Source organism: Aspergillus niger (genome assembly GCF_000002855.4).
Source record: "Aspergillus niger supercontig An04".
Classification (NCBI taxonomy): Eukaryota; Fungi; Ascomycota; class Eurotiomycetes; order Eurotiales; family Aspergillaceae; genus Aspergillus; species Aspergillus niger.
In genome coordinates this window covers 1892690-1917517 of record NT_166539.1, presented here as the reverse complement: position 1 = coordinate 1917517, position 24828 = coordinate 1892690, and the positions used below count along the sequence as shown (strand labels likewise).

The window sequence follows — 24828 nt, the reverse complement described above, 5'->3', positions numbered from 1 at the left end:
TCCTCCAACTAGTCGAGGAAGAGGGTGAGAGGGCGCTTCCTGAACCAATGGATTGGCCTTTTTTTTTATTTTATATATATAATTCAGTAGCGAGAAATGTCTGGAAATTTCATTAGTGAACATCGTTGTAAGCAGTGGCGGACCTTAAGCCTGTGCTTCGTCGAGCGAACCAGGGCGCAGCGGTGGGATCCACATAGCAGAAGCTCTGTCACACTTTTGACGCTAGGCTTCCTGGTAGTCAAATGCGTAACGTCTTCGAGTAGTTGCAGCTCTGTGTGTGCCGTCACACGCGACTCTAGATTCACAGTATGGGGGCAGGGATTTCCATTGTCCGGCAATCCAATGCAACCTTCACGGTAGAGAGGACCGTATCGATGGCAACAAAGACGTAGCTAGCCATGGCAGGATGTAAGCCTATAATAACGTAGCAAAGACAGGCAGACGCAGTTCTTTGTGTGGACCGTCTGAGACAGTGCATCACCTAATATAAGTTTGGCATTGACAGGAAATCATTTCCACTTCTTTGCCCGCGCAGGGAGGTGCGCCATGAGATTCCGTCTTTCGAGCTGCTAGACCTCATTCTACACAATGAACCGGGAAGACGAAGAACAATCATGAGAGTGTATCACGTCGTAGCAAAACTGTGCTCGTTTCTCGAAGCAATCATCACTATCATAATACCGGGCGTGTCGCTCGTGGGAGCCATCGACGTCCGAGAACTCGCAGGCTGACTCATGGATATTCCCGGTGGCATGTGAATTTCAACCGCACTTTCATGAAGAGCAAATTTGCTCGACCAACGAACTGCCACCTTAACCAGGCTTTTCCAAGCAACACTGTCACCCATACCATGAGTAATATCGTTCGGGCACTCCGAATAGTTCTAGAAACCGGTCATACCTAGCACGGTATTTGATGTATTATCAGAAGATAACCGGCATTGCCATGACGGGACTTTTGCTTGTTGATCCTGTTAGGTAGTATCCACAGGGAGCATATTCCAGGAGTGTCAACACCTTAACGATGCGCATATTTAGAAGACCTATCGCGACTAACTCAGTCCAAGCACAGCTTGTTAGGAGAATAGAAGATGATAGAATGTATGAGTCCTTATAGCTCACAGTCGGCGGAATTGCCAGGCTTAACCTACGTCGACCCACAAATGGCACCATGTGGTAGGGGCTGGCTTGCAAGTATCAGTAGTCACCCTGCAATAATTCTTGGTACAGTCACTTGTAATTGAACTATGTCGCCATCTGTGGAGTTTATATCCAATTCGCCTTTATCTTACCCCAGCGAGATACGGTCGTCAAGCTGTGATTATTGATAGTCGCATCATACGCAATCATTATCACCAATAGGTGGTAATGGGCAGTACTACATTTTCGTATGGATGTCTTTCTGTTATATGACGCCCGAGTCTCCGTTCGTTGCGCGGTACAATAGGTATTCAAAAAGCCTCCAAAGATACCGGACTTCCCCCAACGACTTTTGGGAAGTTTTTAACCGGCCTCTATATGTACATGGATGGAACTGTCAGATGAGCGCCTTCCCAGGTCTATCTAGAACAAAAAGCTTGGCATGAGCGGATACCAGTGTTGAGGGAGTCTGGCTGGCGTGGTAGGACCTATCTAATATCGATGACTATAAGGTTACTAACTAGGAGGAAAGAGTGAAAGCGTATATGGCCGTTCCGGCCTGGCTTTATTTCATATTTTAACAGCAACTACGAAGGAAAAAAGTACCCCACATAAGTTCCTGTATCCAGCCAACGTGTCTGCACAAATATCACAATTCAAAGGTCCCCGAGAGCAACAAAACTGGACACTAGGCTCCAGCAAACATATCAGTATTCGTCAGCAAAATGCAATCAGACTGAGAGAAGAGAGATATACAAGCATGCATTGTTCGCATTTGCGCAGACCTTGACAGGTTGCCAAAACAGACGGGACTTCTGAAGTCATTGCCATGGTTTGCTGTAAGAGTCGGCAACACGACCGTTGCGAGTATAGGTACTATCTACTAAATGGCCAATCACATGTGGGACTCCAAGCGGCAGCAAGGAATATGGCAACCAACAAAAACAGTGCCAGCATATATCCCGCGATCGTTTTCTCTTTCATTTCGGAGCAGGTGTGACATTGATGTCGCGGGGAGCCAAACGGGTTGATTATTTCGTTGATGTTCAGCCGGGGGTCGCCCGCGCGAGAGAAGTATATTGGCCTGTCTCTGTTTTCTTTTGCAAAACAGAGAGCAGTTTTGGCGACGATTGATTAGATACATATTACGATTATGTGAAGTCAAATTGTCAAATTCTTATATACCAGTCTTAACTAAGTAGCTTTGACGATTTGCCGATTTCATATCGTCAAAATCCCGAATAGGCAAATCGTGAACAGCCCTAGTAATCTGGGTCCAGAGGGCAGCAGGGGTTGTCGTTGGGACGATTGCGTACGCGGCACTGCGTTCCTGCTCTAAGTCCTCATGACGCAACCAACTCATTCCCTCGCCTTTTCACTCATATCTAGGCGTGCCATGGGGTATCATTATTGCATTTTGGTTTGGTGTACCAGTTGGTCTTGCATGTGTGCCCCGGGGATGTAAGAGCGTCTCCTGTTCTTGACACTGATCTGGATAGCATGGGTGGTTATGTCTACATATAGTTATATATATCATTAACCGTGTGTGGACGAGGACTATGATACACGCAATCATCCATTTCGAGAGATACAGTAAGGCTCGCTGAGCTGGTAATCTAAGGTAGCCACATGTCAGGAATGCGAAGAACCCTGTGTTGATCTCATTACTCGACGTTCTAAGCCAAAGATGGCGAAACTTGAGCAAGTAATATTCGTTCCATGCGTGTTTGGAGGCTTCGAGTTGAACCCCTGAACGACTTCCCAAAGGAGGCTAGACTCGGACCTTCCCGAACACCAAAATCTGATGGCCTCAAGGCACTAACAAACTGACCTGGCCACCTCGTCATTGCGATTTGCGAGGTCCTCTACTTACGCAGTGACAGGACAGATCGTCTAAAAGGGTCTTTCGTGCACCATTCACCACTACAGCTGGACTACATCCAGAAGATTATGATTTGAACGGGTCTTGGTACGGTACTATACGAACTTGACAGACGTAGTAGAATATGATGCTGTGGATCAGTTAGTTCGTTAAGTAATCATCCGCTAAATCCTCGTCCCTAGCGGTGATTTGCCGACCATACTATCGCTATCTGTCAATATCAGCCATGTCCCCGTGTTCTTTTCAGCTGGCTGCCATGCTCATCGGTCCGCAACCCCTTGGGCTACTCTTACTTTAAAACTCGAGGATACGAATTATCCTCTCATTGTAGAATACAGGATGTTGAAGCAAGCAGTCAAGGAAATGAGGGATTCACCCACAGCACAGTAAGACTACTGTATCATGGTAGTTTTTGGGACCCAAGGCAAGAATGTGGCGGTCTGGCTAATTTCCAACGCCACTGCCGGTCAGCCCTCGCGGCAGCAATATCTCCATGCCCCCGCTTTCGTGTCTTGTCCACTTATACCATATGCTGCCTTCAACTGTAATATGGGAGGGTATCCTCCAAAGGTATTTAAAATACGGTGATGCCGGGTGCGACGTATCGGAGCGGCTAACGATTCTCGCGGCCATGAACTCCCGCACACCTTCTCCGGCAAACTCAGTCACAGTGTCCGCCTCGAGTCCGGCGCCCATTGCCGGGCACACTCGCTATATACAGATGCTGTTGGAAGTCGACCATATGCCGTGGGTCTACAACATCATTGCCAGCGTCGCACATTGGGTGCTCCTTGCGGGATATCTAGTGATTCCTGGAACATTCACTTCCTTGCAGAAGTCGGAAAAACTCGAGCAGGCTCTCATTGGCAACGGTGCTAACAAGGCCGTGTTGAATAAGATTCAGAACCCGCCCCTCCTCGCGATTGCCTGTGTGTTCTTCGCAGTAGGGACTACGCTTCTGACATGGCTTTGCTGGACATGGCGCAGCAATTACATTTGGCTCGTCGGTCGGGTATTTATGTACGCAGACCCAGCTATGTATCTGTACACCCATTGTTCCGTCTGAAAGCTGATTGGAGTTTAGGCCGGTTGCGATGAATGCAGCTGCGGGCCTCGCTACAACATTGATCAATGTATACACCGCGCAATCAGCCACTTGGTCTATCATGGCTCTGGTCACCACGGTGATGGTCGGAAGTGCCTTTTTAGTTTCGTTATCGCTGACGGTTCTGTATAAATACGTCTTGTTAAAGAAGGTCGAGGAGGAGCACGAGATGGAAATGCGTACCAGGACGCCTACGTCGACCGACAATCATTCTTGAACACGGGGGAATAATCCCTTGTCAGAAAGTGTCGATCACTTGGGTGCTGGCAGGGTTTGCGTAGAACTGGAAATCATTTTCGCTCTCATACGCGTGGCCAACCTACAGACACAATTGGACGATCAATTGTAATCAATCATGCGCTTCCTGCTTGTACGTAGTGTGTGAGCTTGAATAAATGAAACAAGATTTCAATAGCGGCTGCCCTAAAGTACATGTTATTGCATCTGCGGTCTTCGTGCGGAATGTATGACCACGATTTAGGTCCCATGCCAACATTGGGGACTCGAGGACGGGCACAACCTTGTTCCTCTCGCCAGTGGTCCGATCTGCATACTGTAGCGCATAATGATGATCTAACTTATATCAAACTGCTTTCCTCTTCACGAGTTCAAATATGTGACACGACACGTTCGCGTTGCACTCCGTGTCAAGCAGTACGATATTATCGGTCAGTGACAGTCATTTTTTCCCAATAGATGCATCGTTGTACATGCTAGTCGTCGTCTGAGTTCATTATACTCGTAAATATTCTGCCAGCCATCAGGCCTACGAGACGCCTACTTCTTTTCGAAATGCCCCCGGTGCTTCTAGCCACTTGTCACAGAATCTTCTCTACACTTCCCATATCCCTGCCTGCGAGTTTGAATGGCATGTCTGATAAATAGAAGCTCTATTGGTATTATGGCTCTAACTACTATACTCCACATTTGCTGAAGAGAGAATCCCAGCCGTCGTACTGGCGTCCTAGGATGTTGAACGTGGGTGGGTGTGAAATCACCACGTTAGTCATCGGTTGTGTAGTATAATCAGCAGGAGTTCTGTGAATGACTGGTTGGGACCAGTCCTCCTGGACTTGTCAGAGCCCAAGGCAAATATTTAGAGCAGCACGGCTTACCAATTCCTTAGCAGTCGGTGCGGGAAGATAAGGATGGGACTGATAGGTGTAAATCTGGCGGTTCGGCATTTCCAGAATGACCCAGCTACGGATGGCGTACAGCAGCCAAAAATCATTGATCCGCCGTAGCAGGTTATTGCGGCGTTTTCGAAGTTGTTCCTGCTTAACGCGGCTCTGAGAAGGGGCCATCTACACAAAGTCAAGAAGCAGCTGGTGACGCGACCTTGATTGGCGAGTGCCAACTGACGCTGGGAATGCAGATTATGCAATATCGTGGGAAATAGGACACAGGCCATTGTTTATATGCCAGCACAGAAGCATTGTATGAATGACACCAGAACGTTTCTGGAGGGATACCTCGCGGGCATTCAGGGTTTGGCGTTGAAACGGACTTTTATATGCTGCTGCGATCCCCCGGCTAATTAGTGCCTTCCGGTCAAATGCAGTTCATACGAGAGTTGACCAGTGTAGCTGACTCCGCTGTAATCCACCATCTGCGACCCACTGCAAAGTGATGCGAATATCCCTGTAATCGGCGGGTCAAGGGTAGAAATGCTAGAATACCAAGTGCCCGCCATCATGAAAGTAAGGTGAGCTAGTATTTAGCACATGGTCAATCTCAGAAGCAACCGTATGGTTGCTCTATAATTTGCGGTCTGGGGAATTTATAACAGCTGCGGGTGGTTTCCTGGTAGTCACCAAACTGACCGCTCAGTGATGAGAAAAGGTACATTGCGTCTACTAATTGCCAGCCCTACCACCCAGCCCCCCACCCCCCTAGAGTGCTACAAGTGGGAATTTACATCTAGCCTGTATATCGTCGCATCAAATGATACATGATTCTCTTAAAGACGCTCATTTCCCGGCATTTTCCAACCGTGATGGTCAGTCAGTGACGGAGTTTTCTTCCCTTGCCTGCTGGTACGAGTGTCGTGCAAACTGCTCTATAATCCAACTCCCGTGACAATGGATGAAATCCTCGAGCTTGTTAGACAGATCGGTCGACAACAAGGCCAAAACACGTACCACCGCTCGTGCTACTTTTTCCTGAAGGATCTGCAGGATCTGATTCCGCACGTACTCCACAGCCTGAACAACCTACACAGGGGACAGTGTGTACCAGGTCAGGGCGTGGACACAGCCATAACAATTCTGACTGACCTGCGTGCCGCTGTCGACTCGCTCAGGATGAGGAAGTACAAGAGTACCTTACGGTGGAAGGAGTTTCTCTAGGTAGTAACCCGGTCATTCGCTGAGTCATTCCGCTGGCAGGGGCCTAGTATTGACGACGCCTGTTCGCAATCCAGAAGATTGTTCCTAAGTCTGCGACTCTGTCGGCGTTGCTTTCTCTGATTACGTTTCTGTCAGGGTTCGACAATGACATTCAATGCACATGGACGAAGCCAAGCGAGGAAACAGTGGCTTGCATTCCAGAGAAACCTGCTCGATACTCTCAGAAATTGTGAAGGAAATAAAAAGCAAAGAAACCTATTATATAGTAAAACTGCACAGTACCCTAGCAATCTATGGATAAGGACATATACTGTGCGCTCTCTGATTTAATATTCATAGGCTCATTTCGGTAGACGCATCAAAGACAAGAGCTATCTAGCGCCGCTGACGGTTCGCTGTTGGAGGGAGACAAGATTAGGTAGTAACAATCCAAATTAATCGCACAGTGGACCGAGTGACCGCACGACCGACAGTCCCAGGACAAGCACTGAGCCGAGCATTGGTTTCGACAAAGGCCCTCCGCTGGTACAAATCCGCGGAAGGAAGTTTTCTGGCAAGGCTCTGAATGCTCTAACTTCTAGTCGTCAAATTGTGGGGTCTACCGCCTGTCCAGTTACTGTATCGCCCGAAGTAATGAGTCCGAATCAGCCAAACCACTTCAAAGTGATAATAGCTCCTCGCGGCACCCATAGCATCTACCCCGTCGTTATCCATCACGTCGATTAGAACCCGGTCGTCCTCCAGCAGCCGCTGCACAATTTGAGCCTGACCCGCCCGGGCCGCCCACCATAACGCAGTGCGTCCCTGCCTGTCGGCACCATTGCGGTCAGTCTGCCAGTCCTCTAAGAGACGCGCAACCACGTCCACATGTCCTTCGCGAGCGGTCAGAGAGAGAGCAGAATCCCCCAGGTAGGTCCGGGCATTGACATCCGGCCGTGGGACGCAATTCAGCAACCGCATGGCTACACCGGAATGACCGCGCGTTATTGCGGCCAGGAGCGGAGACGAATAAGGGCCCCATCCCTGATTAACTTCGATATCTCCACACTGCAGCAGGCGCTCGACGACCTGGATATGTCCTTGCGAAGCAGCTGACCACAGCGGTGGCTGTTCGTTTTGCTCTGCTGAATTCACTCGCACGTCAGATCGACTCAGCAGGAGCTCCACCATTGGCAAGTTACCTGCGCGGGATGCACAGCTCAGTGGAGTGCGGCCGCAGTCGTCCGTAACGTTCGGGTTAAGAGCTGTCCGGGCCAACAACCGCTGCACGGTCTGCGTTGCATTGCAGTTGACCGCATGATGGAGCGATGTTGATTTCTCAGGCTGAGTCTGAAGTCGACACACGGTATTGACGATGACGTTTGACTCTTCCAGTAACTTCAAAGCCACGTTATAGTGACCGTGTCGCGTGGCATACCACAGTGGAGTGCAGCCGTACCTATCTCGACGTTGATATCAACGTTGGACTTAGTCAGGAGTAGATTAGCCACTGCCAAATACCCTTTCCAGGCGGCTTCGTGCAAGGCGGTTGACTTCCGGTGGTCTCGTGCGTTTACGTCAAGCTGCTCGTTCGCCAGTAGTACCTGGACGACTGGGTCGTGTCCATTCTCCGCGGCGCAGTGTAATGGCGTTCGCCCTTCTACATCCACCTCATTCACGTACCAGCCACATTCCACGAGCGAGCGCACCATCTCTATGCTTCCCCGATCAGCCGCCATGCACAGGGGTGGCAGCACGTTATTGACCGCATGCAGCGCGAACACAGGGGTCCATACCGTAGGATCTCTCAGCAACAACCGGGTTGCGGACAGGTTTCCGTCCTTAATGGACTTATGGAGGGGGGTCTCCATAATCGTCTAGGACACCGACATCCGCGCCGCTGTCCAAGAGAAGCGGGATAATATCTGTGTTTCCTTGTTGTACGGCGTACCAAAGAGCTGTCCGACCGTGGAAATCCCGAGGCTCGGTACGGGATGTTGGATGGCGCAAAAACATCGCCGTGAGGCTTACTTCGTTATACTGTACAGCATATATGAGTGGTGTACGGCCTTCTTCATCCTGGTGCAGAAGATCCACGTCTGGCCTTGTAAGAATCATCTCTAAGATGCTCCGGTCCCCGTAGGAAATGGCACGGGAAAGAGCATGAAAAACCGGTGTCCAGCCACGCCGGTCCCTTATATTAACTTTGATTCGTCGAGCTGTCAGGAGAGACTCTACAGTCTTAGCATGTCCCTGTATTACAGCCACTGCCAGAGGCGTTGTCCCCTGAGTTCGATCGGCGATATTGACTTTGATGTTGTCTTGCTTCAATAATCGCTTAACAATGTCGGTATATCCGTACCGTGCCGCACGCCAGAGGGCAGAATGACCCTTTGTATTCCGCCAGTTAACTTGGATCTGCCGGCTGGCGAGGAGAGCATCAACAACCTTGATTGAGCCATCCGAGGCGGCGTACAGAAGCGGAGTGTTGCCGTCATGGACAGCGTTCACATTGCCATGATACTCTCGAACAAGTCGTTCTGCCAACAGCGAGTGATCACGCTGGGCTGCCCAGCATAATGCCGAGCTGTGTTGCTTTTCAATATTGAAGTTGTAGAGAACCGGGAGTAGTAGGCGAGACGTTCGTTTGGACTTGGACAAACGCCAAGATGTCGCGGGACAGGTCAAAACTTTCAGCAATGCACAAAAGAATCTCATTGGGAAGGTCGAGTAGCATGATGTGTTGTCAGACAAATTCGGACTTAAAGCACAGGAAAATGGGTAGGCGTGGTATGTCAGTGCGTGTGGGTTTCTTTGGCGAACAGGGCAGATGATCGAGTCAATGCAAAGGACGTTTCGATTCTGCGCACGGAACGATTGTATATAGAGGCTCCGGCACAGACGCCATTCTTATGGTGACTCAGTGGCAGGGAAAGTTTCTAGCAAACCGCCTTGGCCGGTAAAAGACGTAAAACGTGGGAGAGACCGGGCTCCAAGGACTGCCAAACGGTTTCTTGGGAGCCCAGCAAATGTTCCAAGGAGCGTTGTCCGCCATCCTGGAGCGAGTGCCTGCCCTGGGTGACTTGAGATGGGTATCAAGGAATTTGGTCCAGTCGTGCTATACTTCTGAGAAAAGCCCGAGTGATAAAGAGCGACGTCATCAGAGACAGAATAAAAACATCAGTACATATAAAACACGACAACCTGCTCGCTTCATATGCATGATCGTAAGAGTTGGGTAAGGCACTTTCTTCATTTGCATGATTGCAGCTGCCAATATGGGCCAAGATCACTGCGACCACGATCCTATGCAGACTTCTTTCACAACTGACGTATGCTCGCACTTAGCTGCTTATGAAGACCATCGGGCAGCCGCCACACAGCCCTCTCAAGACAATGATGCCGACATTGACGCCGGACTAGGATATAATCTCATGTATTTGCTATACTGGGCACTATCGAGAGACCAACTGAGAGCGACTGAGGGACTTTCTGAGGGCCTGGAGATTGACATAGATTGTTGTGATCGCTTCGGATATGCTCCTCTTACGCTGGCAGCTTACAGGGGCTCTTGCCATGTTGCTAGGAATCTGCTTGCGTCCGAAGCAGAGTTCAATGCGCAAGACACCAACGGGTTGACCGCGCTTCATATAGCGGCTTGCGAAGGAGATATGCTGGTTGTGGAGCTGCTCCTGCAACATCCTGAGGTTGATGTCAACGCGCAAGACACTGACGGGTTGACTGCGCTTCATATAGCGGCAGGCGAAGGGCATATGCCGGTTGTGGAGCTGCTCCTGCAACATCCTGAGATGGACGTCAATGTGCGAGACACTCGAGGACGTACGCCACTGTGGTGGGTGGTTGTGCACCAACCCGAAGTTGCAAGCCGGCTGCTTGACGATACCAGGATCGCTGTGAATATCATGGATGGACAGGGTTCATCATACCTCCACCTTGCGGTGCAGACCAGCAATAATTCGCTTGTCAATAAGTTATTGGCGAGGTACGACATAGATCCGAATTTAGAAGATGAAAGCGGTCGGACTGCTCTCTCATATGCAAAAGAAAATGGAGATATCTCGATATGGTGCTGCCTCCTGGGCGACCCTCGGCTGAACACTAATAACAACTGCGACCATGTTCCTTCCCGTCTGATACAATGCCAGCGTCACAGAATCAACGCGCCTGGCAGAAAAAAGAAAAAGATCCTTGGACTGCTGGTGACGCCGTACTTGTTCATTGTTATCCGCCGTCTTTGCTCTAGATTTTGTATCTTGGAATAAAAGATAGTTAGGTTGGACATGGTCATATCTTTCACTATTTCCGCATTCTGGGTAGTAGTCTTATACTACGATCATTTTATCGTGAGTGGCAAAACCCAAAATTCGTAACGATGAAGAACGGAACCAACTGTTAATCTACAACAATACGTTTCTCTACACGTTATCGTAGTAACTTAATGATTCTCCGTTATTCATACCGCCATATTAATATCGCCCCTTAGTCACAGGCTCGTATTGTAAATGTCGCTGTCCGCAAGACAATGTCACGATCGATCAGCGCAGCCGCCTGAACAGCAATAGCCAATACATTCATGTCTTTCGGGGCTGCTGGAAGCTATGAAGAGAGCAGACTTGGCAGCTTCGGAACATATCACCCAATGCGCCTGGAACTCCAGCTCTGCCGTAACCGCGACATAGGCGATGGAAACACGGAGCAAAAACCACGTTTCGTGCCTTTGTTCCACACCAGTCACATTCGGGTGTCTTCAGGTTCCCCACAGCTCTCTTGGAGGTCTATTCCGCTCACTGTCGACCACTCGTCTAGCTCGAGCCAGGGCGTTGGATTGAACTCGACATAGCTGTCGTAGGTTGCAGAGTTCCTGAAGTGTCTGCGGCAGAACCCCATCGACCCTGCACGAGTCTGGCCACAATCCCTGTTCGAGCCTTTGAGATTCATATTGCGCCTCATCAAGGGCTTGGTAGAATTGTGTTTTGTTCACGCCAATGGGGGTAATTTCTTTTTTTTTCTGAGCGGTGCCCTCGAGGCTGCAGCTGTCAGTTCCCTGAAATCATTGTTGTGTGAGGGGATGAATTTTTATCTCAGCCGGAGGCTCAACGCCCGTTAGAGTGTTCTTCCGCAGCAGTAGATGCAAGGTGTGAGTTGGAGTAGCAGAGCTGACTATAACCGAGAAGACAGTGGGGAAGGAAAAATGGGAATAGAAAGATTTCTTGTCGTCATAAATCATAAAAATACTGTTGAGTACAATTGACGTAAAGGGAACCAGAATAGTTGTCGTCGTGCCGTTTCCTCCCGTTCTTTATGTCATATCCCGCTAAAAGTCAATAGTCGGAAAGTGTAACTCTCCTATCCGCTGTCGTCCTTTCAGGCCGACACTTAAGAGGTAAGGAGGGGACATTGGAGGATTGAGTAGGCTCGGCCTATTCCATCAACGGTAGTGCCGGATGATACTCTACAGATTACAGTAATCAAACTCCCCGTCTGGAGCGGCAAAAGACGCCCGCATGCAGGGCGCGGCTGGAACTCCGATGGATATCTTAGTCTTCGAGATAGCGTTGGACTAGTGAAAGGCCCTGGTTAGTATTATGTCGATCGTTCGCTGGTTACAGTCACAGTCGCCGGCTTCCCTCCTACTCTCCATCGCCCACGGCAGTTGACGATGCCGGGCGGCGAACGCTTTGCTCAATCACACCCGATGATTTAAACGCCGTCTCGTCTTCAATGCAGGGACCTCCTTCAACTCTCCTTTGATAGAGCGAGATGAGAGCGGAATCATGACGCTGAGTGTTGGCCATCGTCCCAGAGACCCGGACATCCTTGTCATGGAGGCGTGGGGACAAGGATTCCTGGTGGGCTCCCTTGTTGTCATGATTGCCATCACCGCGGCCAACATGAAAAAAGGGATGCTTTTGCACAAACTCATCGTGGCAGAGGTAGGTTGCGCTGTGTCTTTGGGGCGAATGGGGCACTATCCCCTGCTGATGCGCACGCTTAGCTCGCCCTGGCCCTCGGGCACGGAACGTTCACCTTTCTCCATGCACCTGCTCAGGGCTGGTATCTTTCGGTTACGGCCGTCGGTCTCACAATTTCGCATTCCCTCCACAACGTGATTGGCGGCCCAGCCTTACTGGGTCGTCGATATTTATGCCAACTTTGCCTTTTTCAATCGGGGCCAGGCCTTATATACCACCACTCGGCCACTCGAGCCGCTGTTCCGGTGCGGTGTCCGAGTGCGATCCTCCCTACACCCCGCGTTGCTGATCCAGATCTAGGGACCCTTGGTGGATCTTCACCACCTGCTTTCTCCTGTACATCATCCAGCGTGGGTATGGATGTTCGCTGATGCAGCTGATCCGCATCAGCCCACGGTTCGGCGTCATGCTCCTATTCATGGTGATCTCCGTTGTGTTTGCGGTGGTGGACATGTATGCGATCCGGGTCGAGAATCGCCTAGGCTACCCCCCGGGGATGGAGCCGTTCTGGAAGGTGAGCGGCCGCCACTGACGAGAAGATCAGCATGCTAACCCTGCTGTAGTTGGCGTTTGTTTTCAAATGCCTGAGCGACACCATCATCTTGGATGACTTCCGGAGCGCCCTGGATCGACTGCGCTATCACTACCACCCGGACGGTGTGCCACCGCAGGAGGCCACGCACGCTCGCGGTCGGAGCACAAACCGGCTTGTGGACTGTGTACCCGAGGCGTCTATCAAACGCCCCGAGCCAGTATGTCGGCCACCGGACATGGTATAAAGCCAGCAGTATCGTGTGCCGGCACCAACGGGCACGGCGTAACCTGATTTACATGCTAGAGCCACTGGGTACATTCGATACGCATTGGAAGGAGGGTTCTATTTTTCTCTCATGTTAGATATGTTAGGCCCTCTAGCAGGCAGTTGGGCGGCTTTCCTTTTGTAAGAATGTATATAATGTGACCATGTGCAACTAGTTTGGAAAAATACGGGAAAGCATAGTGTGTGGCTGTGTGCAAACTGTCGGAACATACGGACGTCCCCTTCCGCCTGCCCTGGGGTTGACCTCGCTTAGTCATTGTTTAGTAGGCAGTTACAGCTAAATAGCTGGCCTACCGGCCACCCAATAGGAGAACAATCGGTCGCTTCCCACACAAACGCGTGATCGCGTTACTTGGCGTCATGGCCAATTGGCCATACATCTGTCTGGCTGTTTGCCTCCGCCAGGTTGAATAACTAGCGCCAAACCGATCGCTTGCTGAGTCAGCTAGTCCGAGGGGTCAGCTGTTCGCCCGTTCGAGCTTCGAGCTCTAATTGGCCAGGCTCGGCTCGGGGCCGGGAAAATTTCTGATTGGCTAGGCTCGCCCGTCGAACCCACTTCGAGCTTATCACATACTTCGGAACGGAAAAACATCTTAATTAGGCTTAGCCTCCGCCTAATTTAGTTAGTTTAATTTACCTGAAATTTTTGATTTCAATAGTTTTACATCAATAGACATTCTATTGATAAAATATATATCTTTGAATATAATCTGACTTAAGCTAGAACTAGCCTAATTAGGAAGTTAAAAAAATACTAAAAAATATTAAAAATATCTATTCACTGCACTGATTCACTACGTTCAATTAGTTTTTGAAAATATTGAAAATTGATGGAGTTATTTAATAAAAAAAAAATTATTTGTTTTGATTTAACGCGTGGCTTAAAACCACGCGTTCTTACGCGTAGAGTTGAAATACCAGAACTAATAGGAATGCTTGGCAGGCTCGCCGGGTAGCTCGAAGCTCGGCGGGCAAGCTTTGAATATTTAAAAAAAGCTCGCGAGCCTTATATAAGCAGGCTCGGGGTCTTCTTGGCACGAGCCGAGCCGGGCGGTCCCGAGCTTTTCGGGCGAGCCCTGCCATGTCTAATATAAGTATAATTTTAAAAATAATTAATTTAATATTCTAGTCTTTGATAATCTATATATCTTTAATATTAAGATAAATCTTGAGTTTCTTAAATATTACTGCAGAAGACAAAAATTTCTCAAATTTTAAAATATTATAAGAGATCTTGTCCAGACCCGAGAATATATTAAAGATTAAGAATAATATATTAATAGGAAGATTTTACTAGCAGTAAAAATAAAAAGTCTTTTCAAAGAGAGTTTGGTATTTAAGATACCAGTTAATATTATTATCTAATCAGGCGCTTTTCTTGAATTTTTTAAATTTTAATATAAAATCTAGAACTATTATAATTATATAAATATAACCTTCAGCCTATTAGATCCGGTGGTAGTACTTATAAAATTTCTGATATATATTCTCCAAGCCCTGGAGAATCTTTTTCTTTTAAAATATCTGCTTCCGTACCAGCCAATTAATAGACTGGTCGAGATAGTTAAAAAATTATTATAAATATTATAAACCTTATAAATTATAGGCCTACTGTTCTCTGACAGGCAGGAGATAAAAAAAATATAAAAACTTAAGTAAATATTCTAACTGCTTCTATTCTATTAAAATAGAATAAAGATAATTAATATTATTATAATCCCAGTACTGGATAAAGCTCTCAACAACTAGATATAATTTAATTATATAATAAATCATAAAATAGATCAAGTTCCATCAGATTTTATAATTGAAAAAAAAATAATATATTGAAGCAGACTCCAGCCATTAAGTGAATTAAAATTTCTCTTTCATTACATAAGCGTAGGCCCAATAGCCCAGTCAAGTCCTGCCAATGAAAGATTTAGCTGCGGAGTGGTACTGTCCAATTAGCATACGCTAGTGACATATTCGCCGTCGACCGCTCTGGGCAATTTACATCAAATCTACGAACGCACAGCGATTCAACACTACACCAGTATAGCTTCACGGGGGCGAATAAAGAGCTATATTGGATATACTCAATGATCGGCCGTTCAGAAATCCCCTCCCTGCGCAAATCTACTTCAATTATCCATACATTGATTCCTTTCTTTTCCAGGAAATACACCACGACGGCTAGTCCAGCTGCTGCCCAGCCGGGGCCTCCTTCCGCTTCCTTCTATGGATATCAGTCTCTTGCTATATCAGGAAGCGAGGACAATGCTAATATCCGTCAAACATATCGCCTCTTTATTCTTAAGAAAGACTCAGCTGAGGACTGGGTCAATAACTTAGAGTTAATAATGGCTATGGACATGGCAGCGCGGGAACTGCGAGGATTAAATAACAAGGTAAAAATGCTAATTTATATGGCAGTCTCCGCTGGAGGTTCTATTCTTGCCTTGTGGCATTAAAGGCTAGCAGGATTCTCTTCCGTCTAGGGTGTGATGTCCGTGTGTTTAATCCTAAGAATCTACTAGTAAAGAATAATACCAATCACAGTCATTCTTAAGTGCAGGGCCCGATAGTTCAGGCAACAGAGTGATAAGTATATTTGGATATTGCCTGAACAGCACGGGAATCTGGTTAGTATTCCTTGTCCCAATTTCTGTTATTTCAGCTATTAATAACCTTCCAGACCGCTGCGTTTAAAAATCAGGTCCACTAGATACCGCTTAGTACAGGAAGCATGCATCCCACGCAGGGCCGTATGCTGGCTATTCCGCAGGTATACGGCGGCTCGCAATCATTCAACACCATTAACTCGCTGCGTATTCTCGGCAGGTGGATGCGCATATTTACCATTCCAAATCAGTCATCTATCCCCAAAGTGTATATATATTTCCCCGATGAAGGTCAACCAGGTGACCAGAGACTCCTGTCCAGTAGTAATCGGGACCGACTGTAGATTGCATGGAGGAGTTTATGAAATATACCCTCATGCGGCCCCGCCTAGAGCTTTTTGGCAATCGGTTCAGCGAGCGGGAAGAGAAACAGGCCAAGGATAAAATGACGCGGGCAAAAAAAGTTTAGCCTAATCAATGCTTATTTGTATACATTGCGTCGAATACGTACATTGCTGAATCAACTTAGATTGCTTAAGAGAGCATGACTTGATTTTTCCTTCTGCTCCTACCCGGCAGACCTATCAGCATAATATATTCAATCAGCCCAAACAGATGCATCATATTCATCCACAAGATCCGTGTATTCTTTCCCTGTCGCAGCCCACCCTTTAATTCACCCTTCCAGTACGAGACTTCTCAACCGTGTCTTTTGTTGCAAAGAAATGTAGTCAGCGAACCAACTCCCGCCTGCATTCTGCGCCTGGTGGGATGCTGACATAACAGACGGCTAGTTGTTTCTTTCAGAACTTTCTCGGTGCCGAGGTTTCCTCCCGCTACTGTAATAGCAGCCATCTAGATAGCTTTGGATTTCTGCAATTCATCATTTTCTTCTCTCGTTACACTTTGCATTTTTTTTTTGGTGGGGGCAAAAACAGCCCGTAGGAAGGTCACCGGATTTATTGGATATATGTGGATTAAATGCAGATCACGAAGTGATACATTGTCATATTATTCAACTCGAAGGTATAAAAAAGTCATGACTTCATCGGAGATGCCGCGAAAATTATAAAGCTGATTAGAGCGATGATTGGTAGCTTTCAGTTGCTTACTCCACTTTTGATGAGAAAATCAAAATGCAGAATTGCAGACCATTCCCTCAAAATCAATTAGAATTTATAATGACGAGTATATATTGAGCCATGCCTGCCAGAATGCTGAAATGGTCATCTACGTCATCGGAGTACACAGTACATCTCTTTGCCCATTTAGTTCGGTTCAAGCCTCTTGACCTCAGCTTAACCGTTTTCAACCGTATAGCTTATATTTCACATTCTACGCATTCATCATGTCGCAAAATTTATCCGGTGAAACTCAACTACCCAGCCTCAATGTCCTGGGGACAGAAACACGGGAGACTCTTCGAGTATCGAGAGTGACGGAAAGCTGTCCACCCCTTGATGTAAACTATCCTGAACTTGGGCGTCCGGCAGATCCCCTCTTCCCGGAAGAATACACCGTCGAGACGCAAACTGGCTTGGTTCCAGTCAGGACCCTTGAGAGAATCCGGTCCTCTGCCACCGGAGGACGACGGCCTTCAGCTCCCACTGTTGAAAAAGCGGGTAAGCCGTATGAGTTTGTGACTTTCCAGATTAACGACCCGGCAAACCCGTTAAATTGGTCTCGTCTGTATCGTTGGTATATCACGATGGTCGTATCGGCCCTAGTTGTCTGCATCGCATATGGCTCTGCTATTGTCACTGGGGGTCTGAGCTTGATTGAAGAAAAGTATCACGTCTCCCTGGAAGTGGCTATCCTGACATGTTCCATCATGGTTTGCGGATTTGCCGTGGGCCCGTTGCTTTGGTCTCCGTTATCGGAGATTATTGGCCGACGACAAGTATATATTATCTCGCTGGCTCTATATACCGTCTTTCAGATCCCGTGCGCCCTGTCGCCAAACATCGGCGGCCTCCTTGCCTGCCGGTTCCTGTGCGGCGTCTTTTCCAGTTCCGGTCTTTCTCTGGCCGGCGGCACCATCGCGGACATCTGGAACATCGAAGAACGGGGCATGGCCATTGCCTACTTTGCTGCCGCACCGTATTGCGGCCCTGTCATTGGTCCCATAGTCTGCGGTTGGATCAATGTCGGCTCACACAGGCTCGATCTCTTCTTCTGGACCAATATGGCTTTCTCAGGAGTAATAATGGTTATCGTTGGGCTCATCCCAGAGACATATGCCCCGGTCATCCTCAAACGCCGTGCAAAGAAACTCCGCCAGGAAACCGGGAACACGAATATCATCACGGAGCAGGAGCAAGTAAGGCCGACTTTCCGCGACATCGTCCGCATCAGTCTCATCCGGCCCATCACGATGATTTTAACCGAGCCTGTGCTGGATTTGATGTGCATGTATATCGTGCTCATCTACGCCTATCTTTACGCCTACTTCTTCGCCTACCCCGTCATTTTTGGCAAGCTATACGGGTACAATGATGGCCAGATCGGCCTCATGTTCATTCCTATCTTAATCGGCGCGGGCTTCTCGCTCCTCATCACCCCCATGATTGAGAGACAGTTTAAGCGAGTATGTCGGACGCGGGCGCCCACGCCTGAAGATCGACTTGTTGGGGCCCTACTCGGTGCACCATTCATCCCCATTGCGATGTTCATTCTCGGCGCGACGTCGTTCAAGCATATCATCTGGGTCGGTCCTGCGTCATCGGGCATCGCATTTGGATTCGGAATGGTGCTGTGCTACTACGCGGTGAATAATTATATCATCGACTCGTACCAGAAGTACGCGGCGTCGGCGCTGGCCGCGAAAGTGTTCTTGCGATCAGGTGGCGGAGCTGCGTTTCCGCTGTTCACAACACAGATGTATGAGCGGCTGGGTCTACAATGGGCGTCGTGGCTATTAGCCTTTATTGGAGTGGCTATGGTGTTTGTTCCATATGGGTTTTATTGGTTTGGGGAAAGGATTAGGGCCAAACTGACTCGTAAATGAGTTCTGATTTCAGAATATCTTGCAACTGAACTGAAGTCCCTGGAAAGGAGCATATCCACAGCATCGGATAGCAGAACCGTCCACTATGGTCAAATGTAGGATACCTCGCTAGATCCCAGATATGGGGGAAAATCTGACGTTATATATGATTTAATATGAGAATCGCAGTGCGTGCGATATGTATCTTCTGTCCCTCGATATTGGCGTAGCGCAGTGACAGTGAAGTTACTGGTTTACTGAGGGATTCTGACTAGGTGGCAATCCCGTTGGGCACAAGTCGGCCTTCGGGCATGAGTGTCTGCCATCTTAACCTCTACAGGAACGAGAATCCCGTTTCGGATGCGAAAAGAAGGAACATTGCTCAGCCTTCTCTTTCTTTACATACTAATTTTCACCCTTCTACATAGAGGCTTAAGGTAAGTTAGACATTGTAGATATGTTACACATGACTGCCTATTCGGCAGGTGACGAAAATGTGCTTTATTTCGGGTAAGAAGAGTAGTGGGAACCTGAGTGAGCAATCTCCGTTGACAGCCAGCCGAATCTCCAAGGCTAAATCGTCTCCCTCACTCTAGAAAGTGCACCTAGCAAAAAAGTCAGCCTAAAAGACTCCATGCAGGTCAGAGTGGACGAACGTTCACTATTTGAACTTTGACCGGAGTGAAATTCACTTCCATAATCATTCGATGTACAGTTCTACGTCAAAAGTCTCCATGTATTCCGCCTTTCCCGCCCGAATCATCAAACCGACCTAGTTTTCTAAAACCACCATACTTCTTCCACTTCTTTCTTAATAATTTACTAGTAAATTAGAATATATATAAAGATATAATGAATCTATTGGTCAAATTGTTTTTCTGCTGACTAATACTTAGTAACGTAAGCGGCAAGCGAGTCGGCCACGTAAGCGAGTCGGCCACCTCCCGCTAGTAGATCATCATTCTGATTTACATACAAAAATGAAGCTTTTTAAACATCTAATTCAACGCTTTAAAGAGCTCTATCTCAAGATACTACTCAATTAGAACATCTAGTACGTATATATTCTATAATATAATACGCGCTACATCTAGAAGATACCCGACGGCGTGATTAATTCTCTTTAGAATCTGTATCTCCAGCTTGTTCTTCTAATATTCTAGCATAGTTAAAAGCCTCAAGCACTTCTTATATAATAAAATTATTCAAACCATCTATTTAATATTAATTGCGTTTCTGCTTGGTAGTTCGTTTTTCAAGAACTTCACGTAGTTAATAATTTTTATATTCAAGTAGTATTATATAATTTAAAATAATCTCCACATCTTTAAAAATGTGTGATAAGGCTGACTGTATTAGTATAGCTGGTATATCTTATTATTAAAATAATTAAGATAATATAGACTCGTACTTCTTAAATTATCTTAAATTTCTTGGTGTTTTTATAAATATCAAAGAAGAAGAGGTACTTTAACTACTTAAATAACTAGTTTCTTTAAAAATTAAATTTTTTAATATCTTATTAAAATCTAGAAAAACAAGACCTGAAGCTTTAAAAATACTTTATATATTTACTTTAATAAACGCTTGAGTATGGGCTTTTAAATATATATTAAGAAAATTAATCTTCTTAATATAATAATATCCCATATAAATAAGCTGTTAAACTTAATCTTAATAAGTCTTCTTTAAAGGCGAAAAGCATGCAACATTTAAAAACTAATATAAATATAAGAAATTAGCAGGCATACAAATAAGTATAATCTAATTTTAATAATATATATTATTAAATCAAGATGTTAAATGCGAATCATACCTGTCAAATACAAGAAGACTATATTGGCCTGTTCTTTATATTTTAATGTAAGAAATAAAGTAATCTTTAAGCCATGCTTGACTAATCTCTTATATTATTTATTTATTTAGTAATATAGTGATTCTCCAGAAAAATGGTAGACTTTCTTTATACTAAGCTTGAATATGTATTTTTACTTTTAATACTAAATATGCTGGCAGCGCCCATCCAGCAGCATTGATATATTTAATTGAAATTATCTATTCGCGATTTTCTAATTATATAAGAAAGGATCTTCCTTGATATATTAAATATATAATAATTTTAGTAGTATCTAGAATATCTATAACAAAGCCAGTTTCATCAAAATTATAGATATCTTTATCAATAATACCGTATATTAATATAGCGGTTTGTACGCGTCTGAATTATATCTGAATAGCTTCAGATTCTTCGCATTTTACTTGTTTATAATTTATTTAACAGCTATATCAACTTTTCAAGAAATCATGCCTTGAAACGTAGTTAGTAATTTATTTTTATCTGATAGAAATAGTTATATTTTAACCGCGCTTTTAAAGTAGTAGATTTACTATTTCACGGACTTGAAAATGCTTTAATAGTGTACTATATTGATCTAATAATATAATCCATTTTTCAAGCGATTCTTTTTCTATAAAAATTAATTTATATGAGTTGGCTCTAATATTCTTATAAAATTTGAGTCCATTCAAGTAATCTTAAAATATTAATCAAGGAACTTGAAAAATACGTACAGCTTTATAAATAAACTTTATATAATCTTTCTAAATAACTTTAACTACTAAGCAGAGTCTGCCCTCTTATTCCACCCACTTTTTTAATAATTTAGACATTTTTAGTGGTGTAATAGCTGTTTGGATAGCATCGCTTTCGGAGGCGCGGACGAGTTTCAATAAATGGCCGACTCGCTTACGTGGCCGACTCGCTTGCCGCTTACGTTAGTTAACGTAATCACCGATCGGGCGGGCCACACAATCGAGCGGGCCACCCCTTCGAAAATACATGTGCGCCTGGGTTGACTGTCCGGTCGAGACACGCCACCAGGAGGCTCTACAACGGCATGGCAAGATTCCACGTCTGATGAATTTATTCATGCTGTACCGGCTGGCGTACAGTGATCGAGCAAGATACTAGCTCGTCTATAATAATTATTAGGCCATCTCCATCCTCACCGGACGGAGCTGGAAGATGGAACCCTCCTACATCCGTAAGCAGTACAAGACACTCGTGGTGATGGAGAAACAAAAGCATACTAGAACGCATCCAGATTATAAGTTCTCGCCGTCAAACAAGAAGAAATGATCGCGGACTGCAAGAGCCCGTTCTCAGAAATTAATATTATATTTAGAAGTATTTCCTAAAGTCAGCCGAAGTTCTCAGTCTCATGCTTGGTCTATTTCGTTGAATAATAACCGCGTCAGTGGATTCTCCGTAGAAATATTTCCTGCAGAAGAGGAAACTTTTCTCAAAAGCATTTTATTAAATCCAGATAGTTTTGGACCAATGCAAAGTGCCACTTCGGTGTGGTGGCAGGAGATAATCTATTCTCAGATAGCCTCTGCTGAGTAAGACTCCCTGGATATTTAGCTTTATTTTTCTATTATTACAGACCAGCTGGGAATACTAGACTCTACTTGCTTTGTTCCTTAATCTGGATTTTCTAAACTCAAAGCTGTTAATGGACAGTCTGCTTTACTACCACTGTCTATTTCGAATGAGACTTGTAAGATTGACAAAGAATTGCTTATAAAAGAAACACAGTGGGTTGTAATTATAAATTAGTAAATAATATATCTAGTTCTTGCGGTATATTTATCACAGATTTTGGGTATTCATGTCCATTGTCTTGAATGCAAGAGTCCTATGTATATTATTTATTTTTAGTTATCTTGAATAATGCGTGTATAGACTAGTATTTATATATTAGGCAATAACATCCTCGGTAGGAGGAGGAAAGAAGACCATATCTGCGCCTAAGATAATAACATCTTATTTTTCTACAGGTGACCGGTTCAAAGCGACCATTTGGGAAGACGTAGCCCAGGGATCATAAGAGTAATAGATCCCTGCACAACAGCCTAAATTCCTGGAAAATGATTATATGCCTCTGGAAGCTAACATAGTACTCTTAAGAGCAACGCCGCTCCCCTAATACCCGCCGTTCGTCATAGAAACAGCAAATTTTCCTACCATTTGACCATATAAAGATTATCTTGGATGCAATCTAGCAGGCTGTACCACAGGATGACTGGACAGGAACAAGATCTACACTTCAAAAATTCAAGATAGATGTGTAATAGCAGGCGCCAGCAATCTTCATACAACATTCCATCATACCCTCTTGCTGCTGCGTAATTTGAGTCTGCCATTAAACTAAGACTATATAAAGTAGATGACAGGCCACTCCTTGCGAACACAGAAAAACCCAAACCAGATTTTTTAGAACATATGCTAGTCTTCTTACAGGTCATACCTTTTTTTTTGCATCTGTGCACAGGCCGACCAAGCCGATTATTTACTCATGTACAAGTAGAACCCACCACCTCCGCTGGAGTACAAATATTCCAGAAGACTGAGAAACGAATTGGGGACCAGCAAGCAGCTTAGTAAACTTGTAATTTCAGAAAAAGACTCCGTATCAACTGCAGCCCCATTCCATTAAAACCAAGAGAATACCAATGCTACCAAGCCTGTCGAGGACCACCGAAAAACATTAAAGACACGTATTAAGATAGATTCATATATTATTACATTCAGAATACAGTGTAACCGCCACCATCTGCTAAGCGAGCATTAGCTGATAGAAGGATAGCAGCGCAGGGTGAAACAAGCTTGTAAGAGATGTCATCATAAAAAAATCAAAATACGCAAATCACAAGACACTGAGATAATATGACGAGAGTTTAGTGGGTGATATTTCTAACTAACAGAATTAGTTCATAGTGTTCCATACCTCGCCCTGCGAAGCGTGCCGGAAAGCCAGAAGTGCGTGCATTCCTCAGTCGGATCAGCCGAGGGCGAACCATCGTACTACGATATATACCAAAACACGAACAGAGAAGTCGCCAATCCACAGGGCTTATGCAGACCTTCTAGTGATACCTTAAGAACGTATGAGACTCACGCCAGCGCATCCATGGAGGAACACCGATGGAGCGTGTCTGATATAGGCCGCGCTTCAGATGTCGCCATTCCAAGAGACAGTGGTGCTGAACGTGGCTCACCCATTACGTGCCCTGCAGACGTTACTGCTCGTGGAGAAAGATATGAGATTATCAATAATAGAAACAGCACTCTCCCATCCGAATCTAGCGTAAATGCAGGCTGGGGACCCCCGCTTAGTGCAATCACACTCCCGAACTCGTATATGCCCGCAGACAACTCAACAGCGGATCATACGGCAGATGCATGGTACTCGATGCGGTGGGCTACGGAACCATACTCATAGAAGACGTTGCCCGCATTTTTCTGGAGTTAGACCTGGTCTGAAGCCGACAATCTGACCACGTCCGAGACCAACAGTTCTTTACATCCGTCTATTCCTGCACCGCAGGCGGCAGGATGGCCCTTTAAAGACAAGGCTGAACAGCCGCAATATCTGACTAAAAGCGGGGTCATGCCCTTCTAGAAAGACAATTCCCAAGGGCTGTACCATCTTAGTCCCTCCTTTAATCCACCAGAGTCTATTGCCTCGTCCGTCGCAGCCGGGTTGTCTTCTATACCAGAGACTGGGCCATCAAGTTTCCCAAATTTTTTTCGTGTGCAGCAGGCTGAAGATGTCAGCTTATCAATCCCAACTATTATCCCATTACAATCGCCTTCTTGGGATCCATTGGCGCCTGTTTCCGCAGCATTGCCCATGACAAACTTTTACCACCGCAGCATGCATCAGGAACCATCTACGCCCGTCCCTGTGCGGAACATCGACTCACTAGTACCCCCATAGCTACAGACTACGATGAATCACCATGAAACTAAACCCAGCTCGTTCGATGATATGGGTGCCAATAGCCAGGACTCATCGTGGAATGTCAAGGTACCGGAAGACCAGGTCGAGCATCGTCATTCAACCTAGGCGTATGACTTTGAGAATGCTCACAAGAAACAGGAACTGTTTGTGTAGTAGAAACGCGGGA

At 46.1% G+C, this 24828-nt stretch overlaps 9 protein-coding genes and 2 pseudogenes across 11 annotated transcripts, besides 1 other annotated feature; 7 read left to right on the top strand and 4 right to left on the bottom strand.

Annotated features, from left to right (window-relative positions):
• Window positions 1-301: 301 nt before the first annotated feature.
• On the bottom strand, window positions 302-1349 carry An04g07750 (uncharacterized protein; the record flags this gene model as incomplete). The annotated part of the gene is made up of 4 exons (XM_059747664.1): window positions 302-414; window positions 682-883; window positions 1151-1208; window positions 1342-1349. 4 exons carry the CDS (start codon window positions 1347-1349, stop codon window positions 302-304), a joined length of 381 nt encoding a protein of 126 aa, XP_059603665.1.
• Window positions 1350-3514: 2165 nt separating this feature from the next.
• Window positions 3515-4343, top strand: An04g07740 (uncharacterized protein; the record flags this gene model as incomplete). The annotated part of the gene is made up of 3 exons (XM_059747663.1): window positions 3515-3950; window positions 4009-4033; window positions 4106-4343. The coding sequence occupies 3 exons, from the start codon at window positions 3515-3517 to the stop codon at window positions 4341-4343; spliced, it is 699 nt and encodes a 232-aa protein (XP_059603664.1).
• A 697-nt stretch (window positions 4344-5040) lies between these two features.
• An04g07730 (uncharacterized protein) lies at window positions 5041-5819 on the bottom strand (the record flags this gene model as incomplete). Its single annotated transcript, XM_059747662.1, has 3 exons — window positions 5041-5193; window positions 5242-5326; window positions 5695-5819. 3 exons carry the CDS (start codon window positions 5817-5819, stop codon window positions 5041-5043), a joined length of 363 nt encoding a protein of 120 aa, XP_059603663.1.
• A 1225-nt stretch (window positions 5820-7044) lies between these two features.
• An04g07720 (uncharacterized protein) lies at window positions 7045-9171 on the bottom strand (the record flags this gene model as incomplete). The annotated part of the gene is made up of 2 exons (XM_059747661.1): window positions 7045-7718; window positions 8340-9171. The coding sequence occupies 2 exons, from the start codon at window positions 9169-9171 to the stop codon at window positions 7045-7047; spliced, it is 1506 nt and encodes a 501-aa protein (XP_059603662.1).
• Window positions 9172-9731: 560 nt separating this feature from the next.
• On the top strand, window positions 9732-10736 carry An04g07710 (uncharacterized protein; the record flags this gene model as incomplete). Its single annotated transcript, XM_059747660.1, has 1 exon — window positions 9732-10736. The coding sequence occupies one exon, from the start codon at window positions 9732-9734 to the stop codon at window positions 10734-10736; it is 1005 nt and encodes a 334-aa protein (XP_059603661.1).
• A 1512-nt stretch (window positions 10737-12248) lies between these two features.
• An04g07700 (uncharacterized protein) lies at window positions 12249-13547 on the top strand (the record flags this gene model as incomplete). The annotated part of the gene is made up of 4 exons (XM_059747659.1): window positions 12249-12407; window positions 12747-12899; window positions 13010-13198; window positions 13422-13547. 4 exons carry the CDS (start codon window positions 12249-12251, stop codon window positions 13545-13547), a joined length of 627 nt encoding a protein of 208 aa, XP_059603660.1.
• A 1800-nt stretch (window positions 13548-15347) lies between these two features.
• An04g07690 (uncharacterized protein) lies at window positions 15348-16338 on the top strand (the record flags this gene model as incomplete). The annotated part of the gene is given in 4 exon segments (XM_059747658.1): window positions 15348-15656; window positions 15808-15894; window positions 15974-16207; window positions 16210-16338. Coding segments are annotated over 4 exon segments (759 nt in total).
• An 879-nt stretch (window positions 16339-17217) lies between these two features.
• Window positions 17218-18876, top strand: An04g07680 (uncharacterized protein; the record flags this gene model as incomplete). Its single annotated transcript, XM_001402091.1, has 1 exon — window positions 17218-18876. The coding sequence occupies one exon, from the start codon at window positions 17218-17220 to the stop codon at window positions 18874-18876; it is 1659 nt and encodes a 552-aa protein (XP_001402128.1).
• An 875-nt stretch (window positions 18877-19751) lies between these two features.
• Window positions 19752-21633: a mobile genetic element (Remark: Tndm3 has a short direct repeat at the site of insertion.;~Title: probable transposon Tndm3 - Aspergillus niger).
• Window positions 19894-21525, bottom strand: An04g07670 (annotated as a pseudogene; the record flags this gene model as incomplete). The annotated part of the gene is made up of 1 exon: window positions 19894-21525. A coding segment is annotated over one exon (1632 nt).
• Window positions 21634-21694: 61 nt separating the features above from the next.
• An04g07650 lies at window positions 21695-22261 on the top strand (annotated as a pseudogene; the record flags this gene model as incomplete). The annotated part of the gene is made up of 1 exon: window positions 21695-22261. A coding segment is annotated over one exon (567 nt).
• Window positions 22262-23828: 1567 nt separating this feature from the next.
• On the top strand, window positions 23829-24743 carry An04g07640 (uncharacterized protein; the record flags this gene model as incomplete). The annotated part of the gene is made up of 4 exons (XM_059747657.1): window positions 23829-24115; window positions 24215-24305; window positions 24462-24605; window positions 24645-24743. Coding segments are annotated over 4 exons (621 nt in total), but the record flags the coding sequence as incomplete, so codon positions are not given.
• Between the last annotated feature and the right edge of the window lie 85 nt (window positions 24744-24828).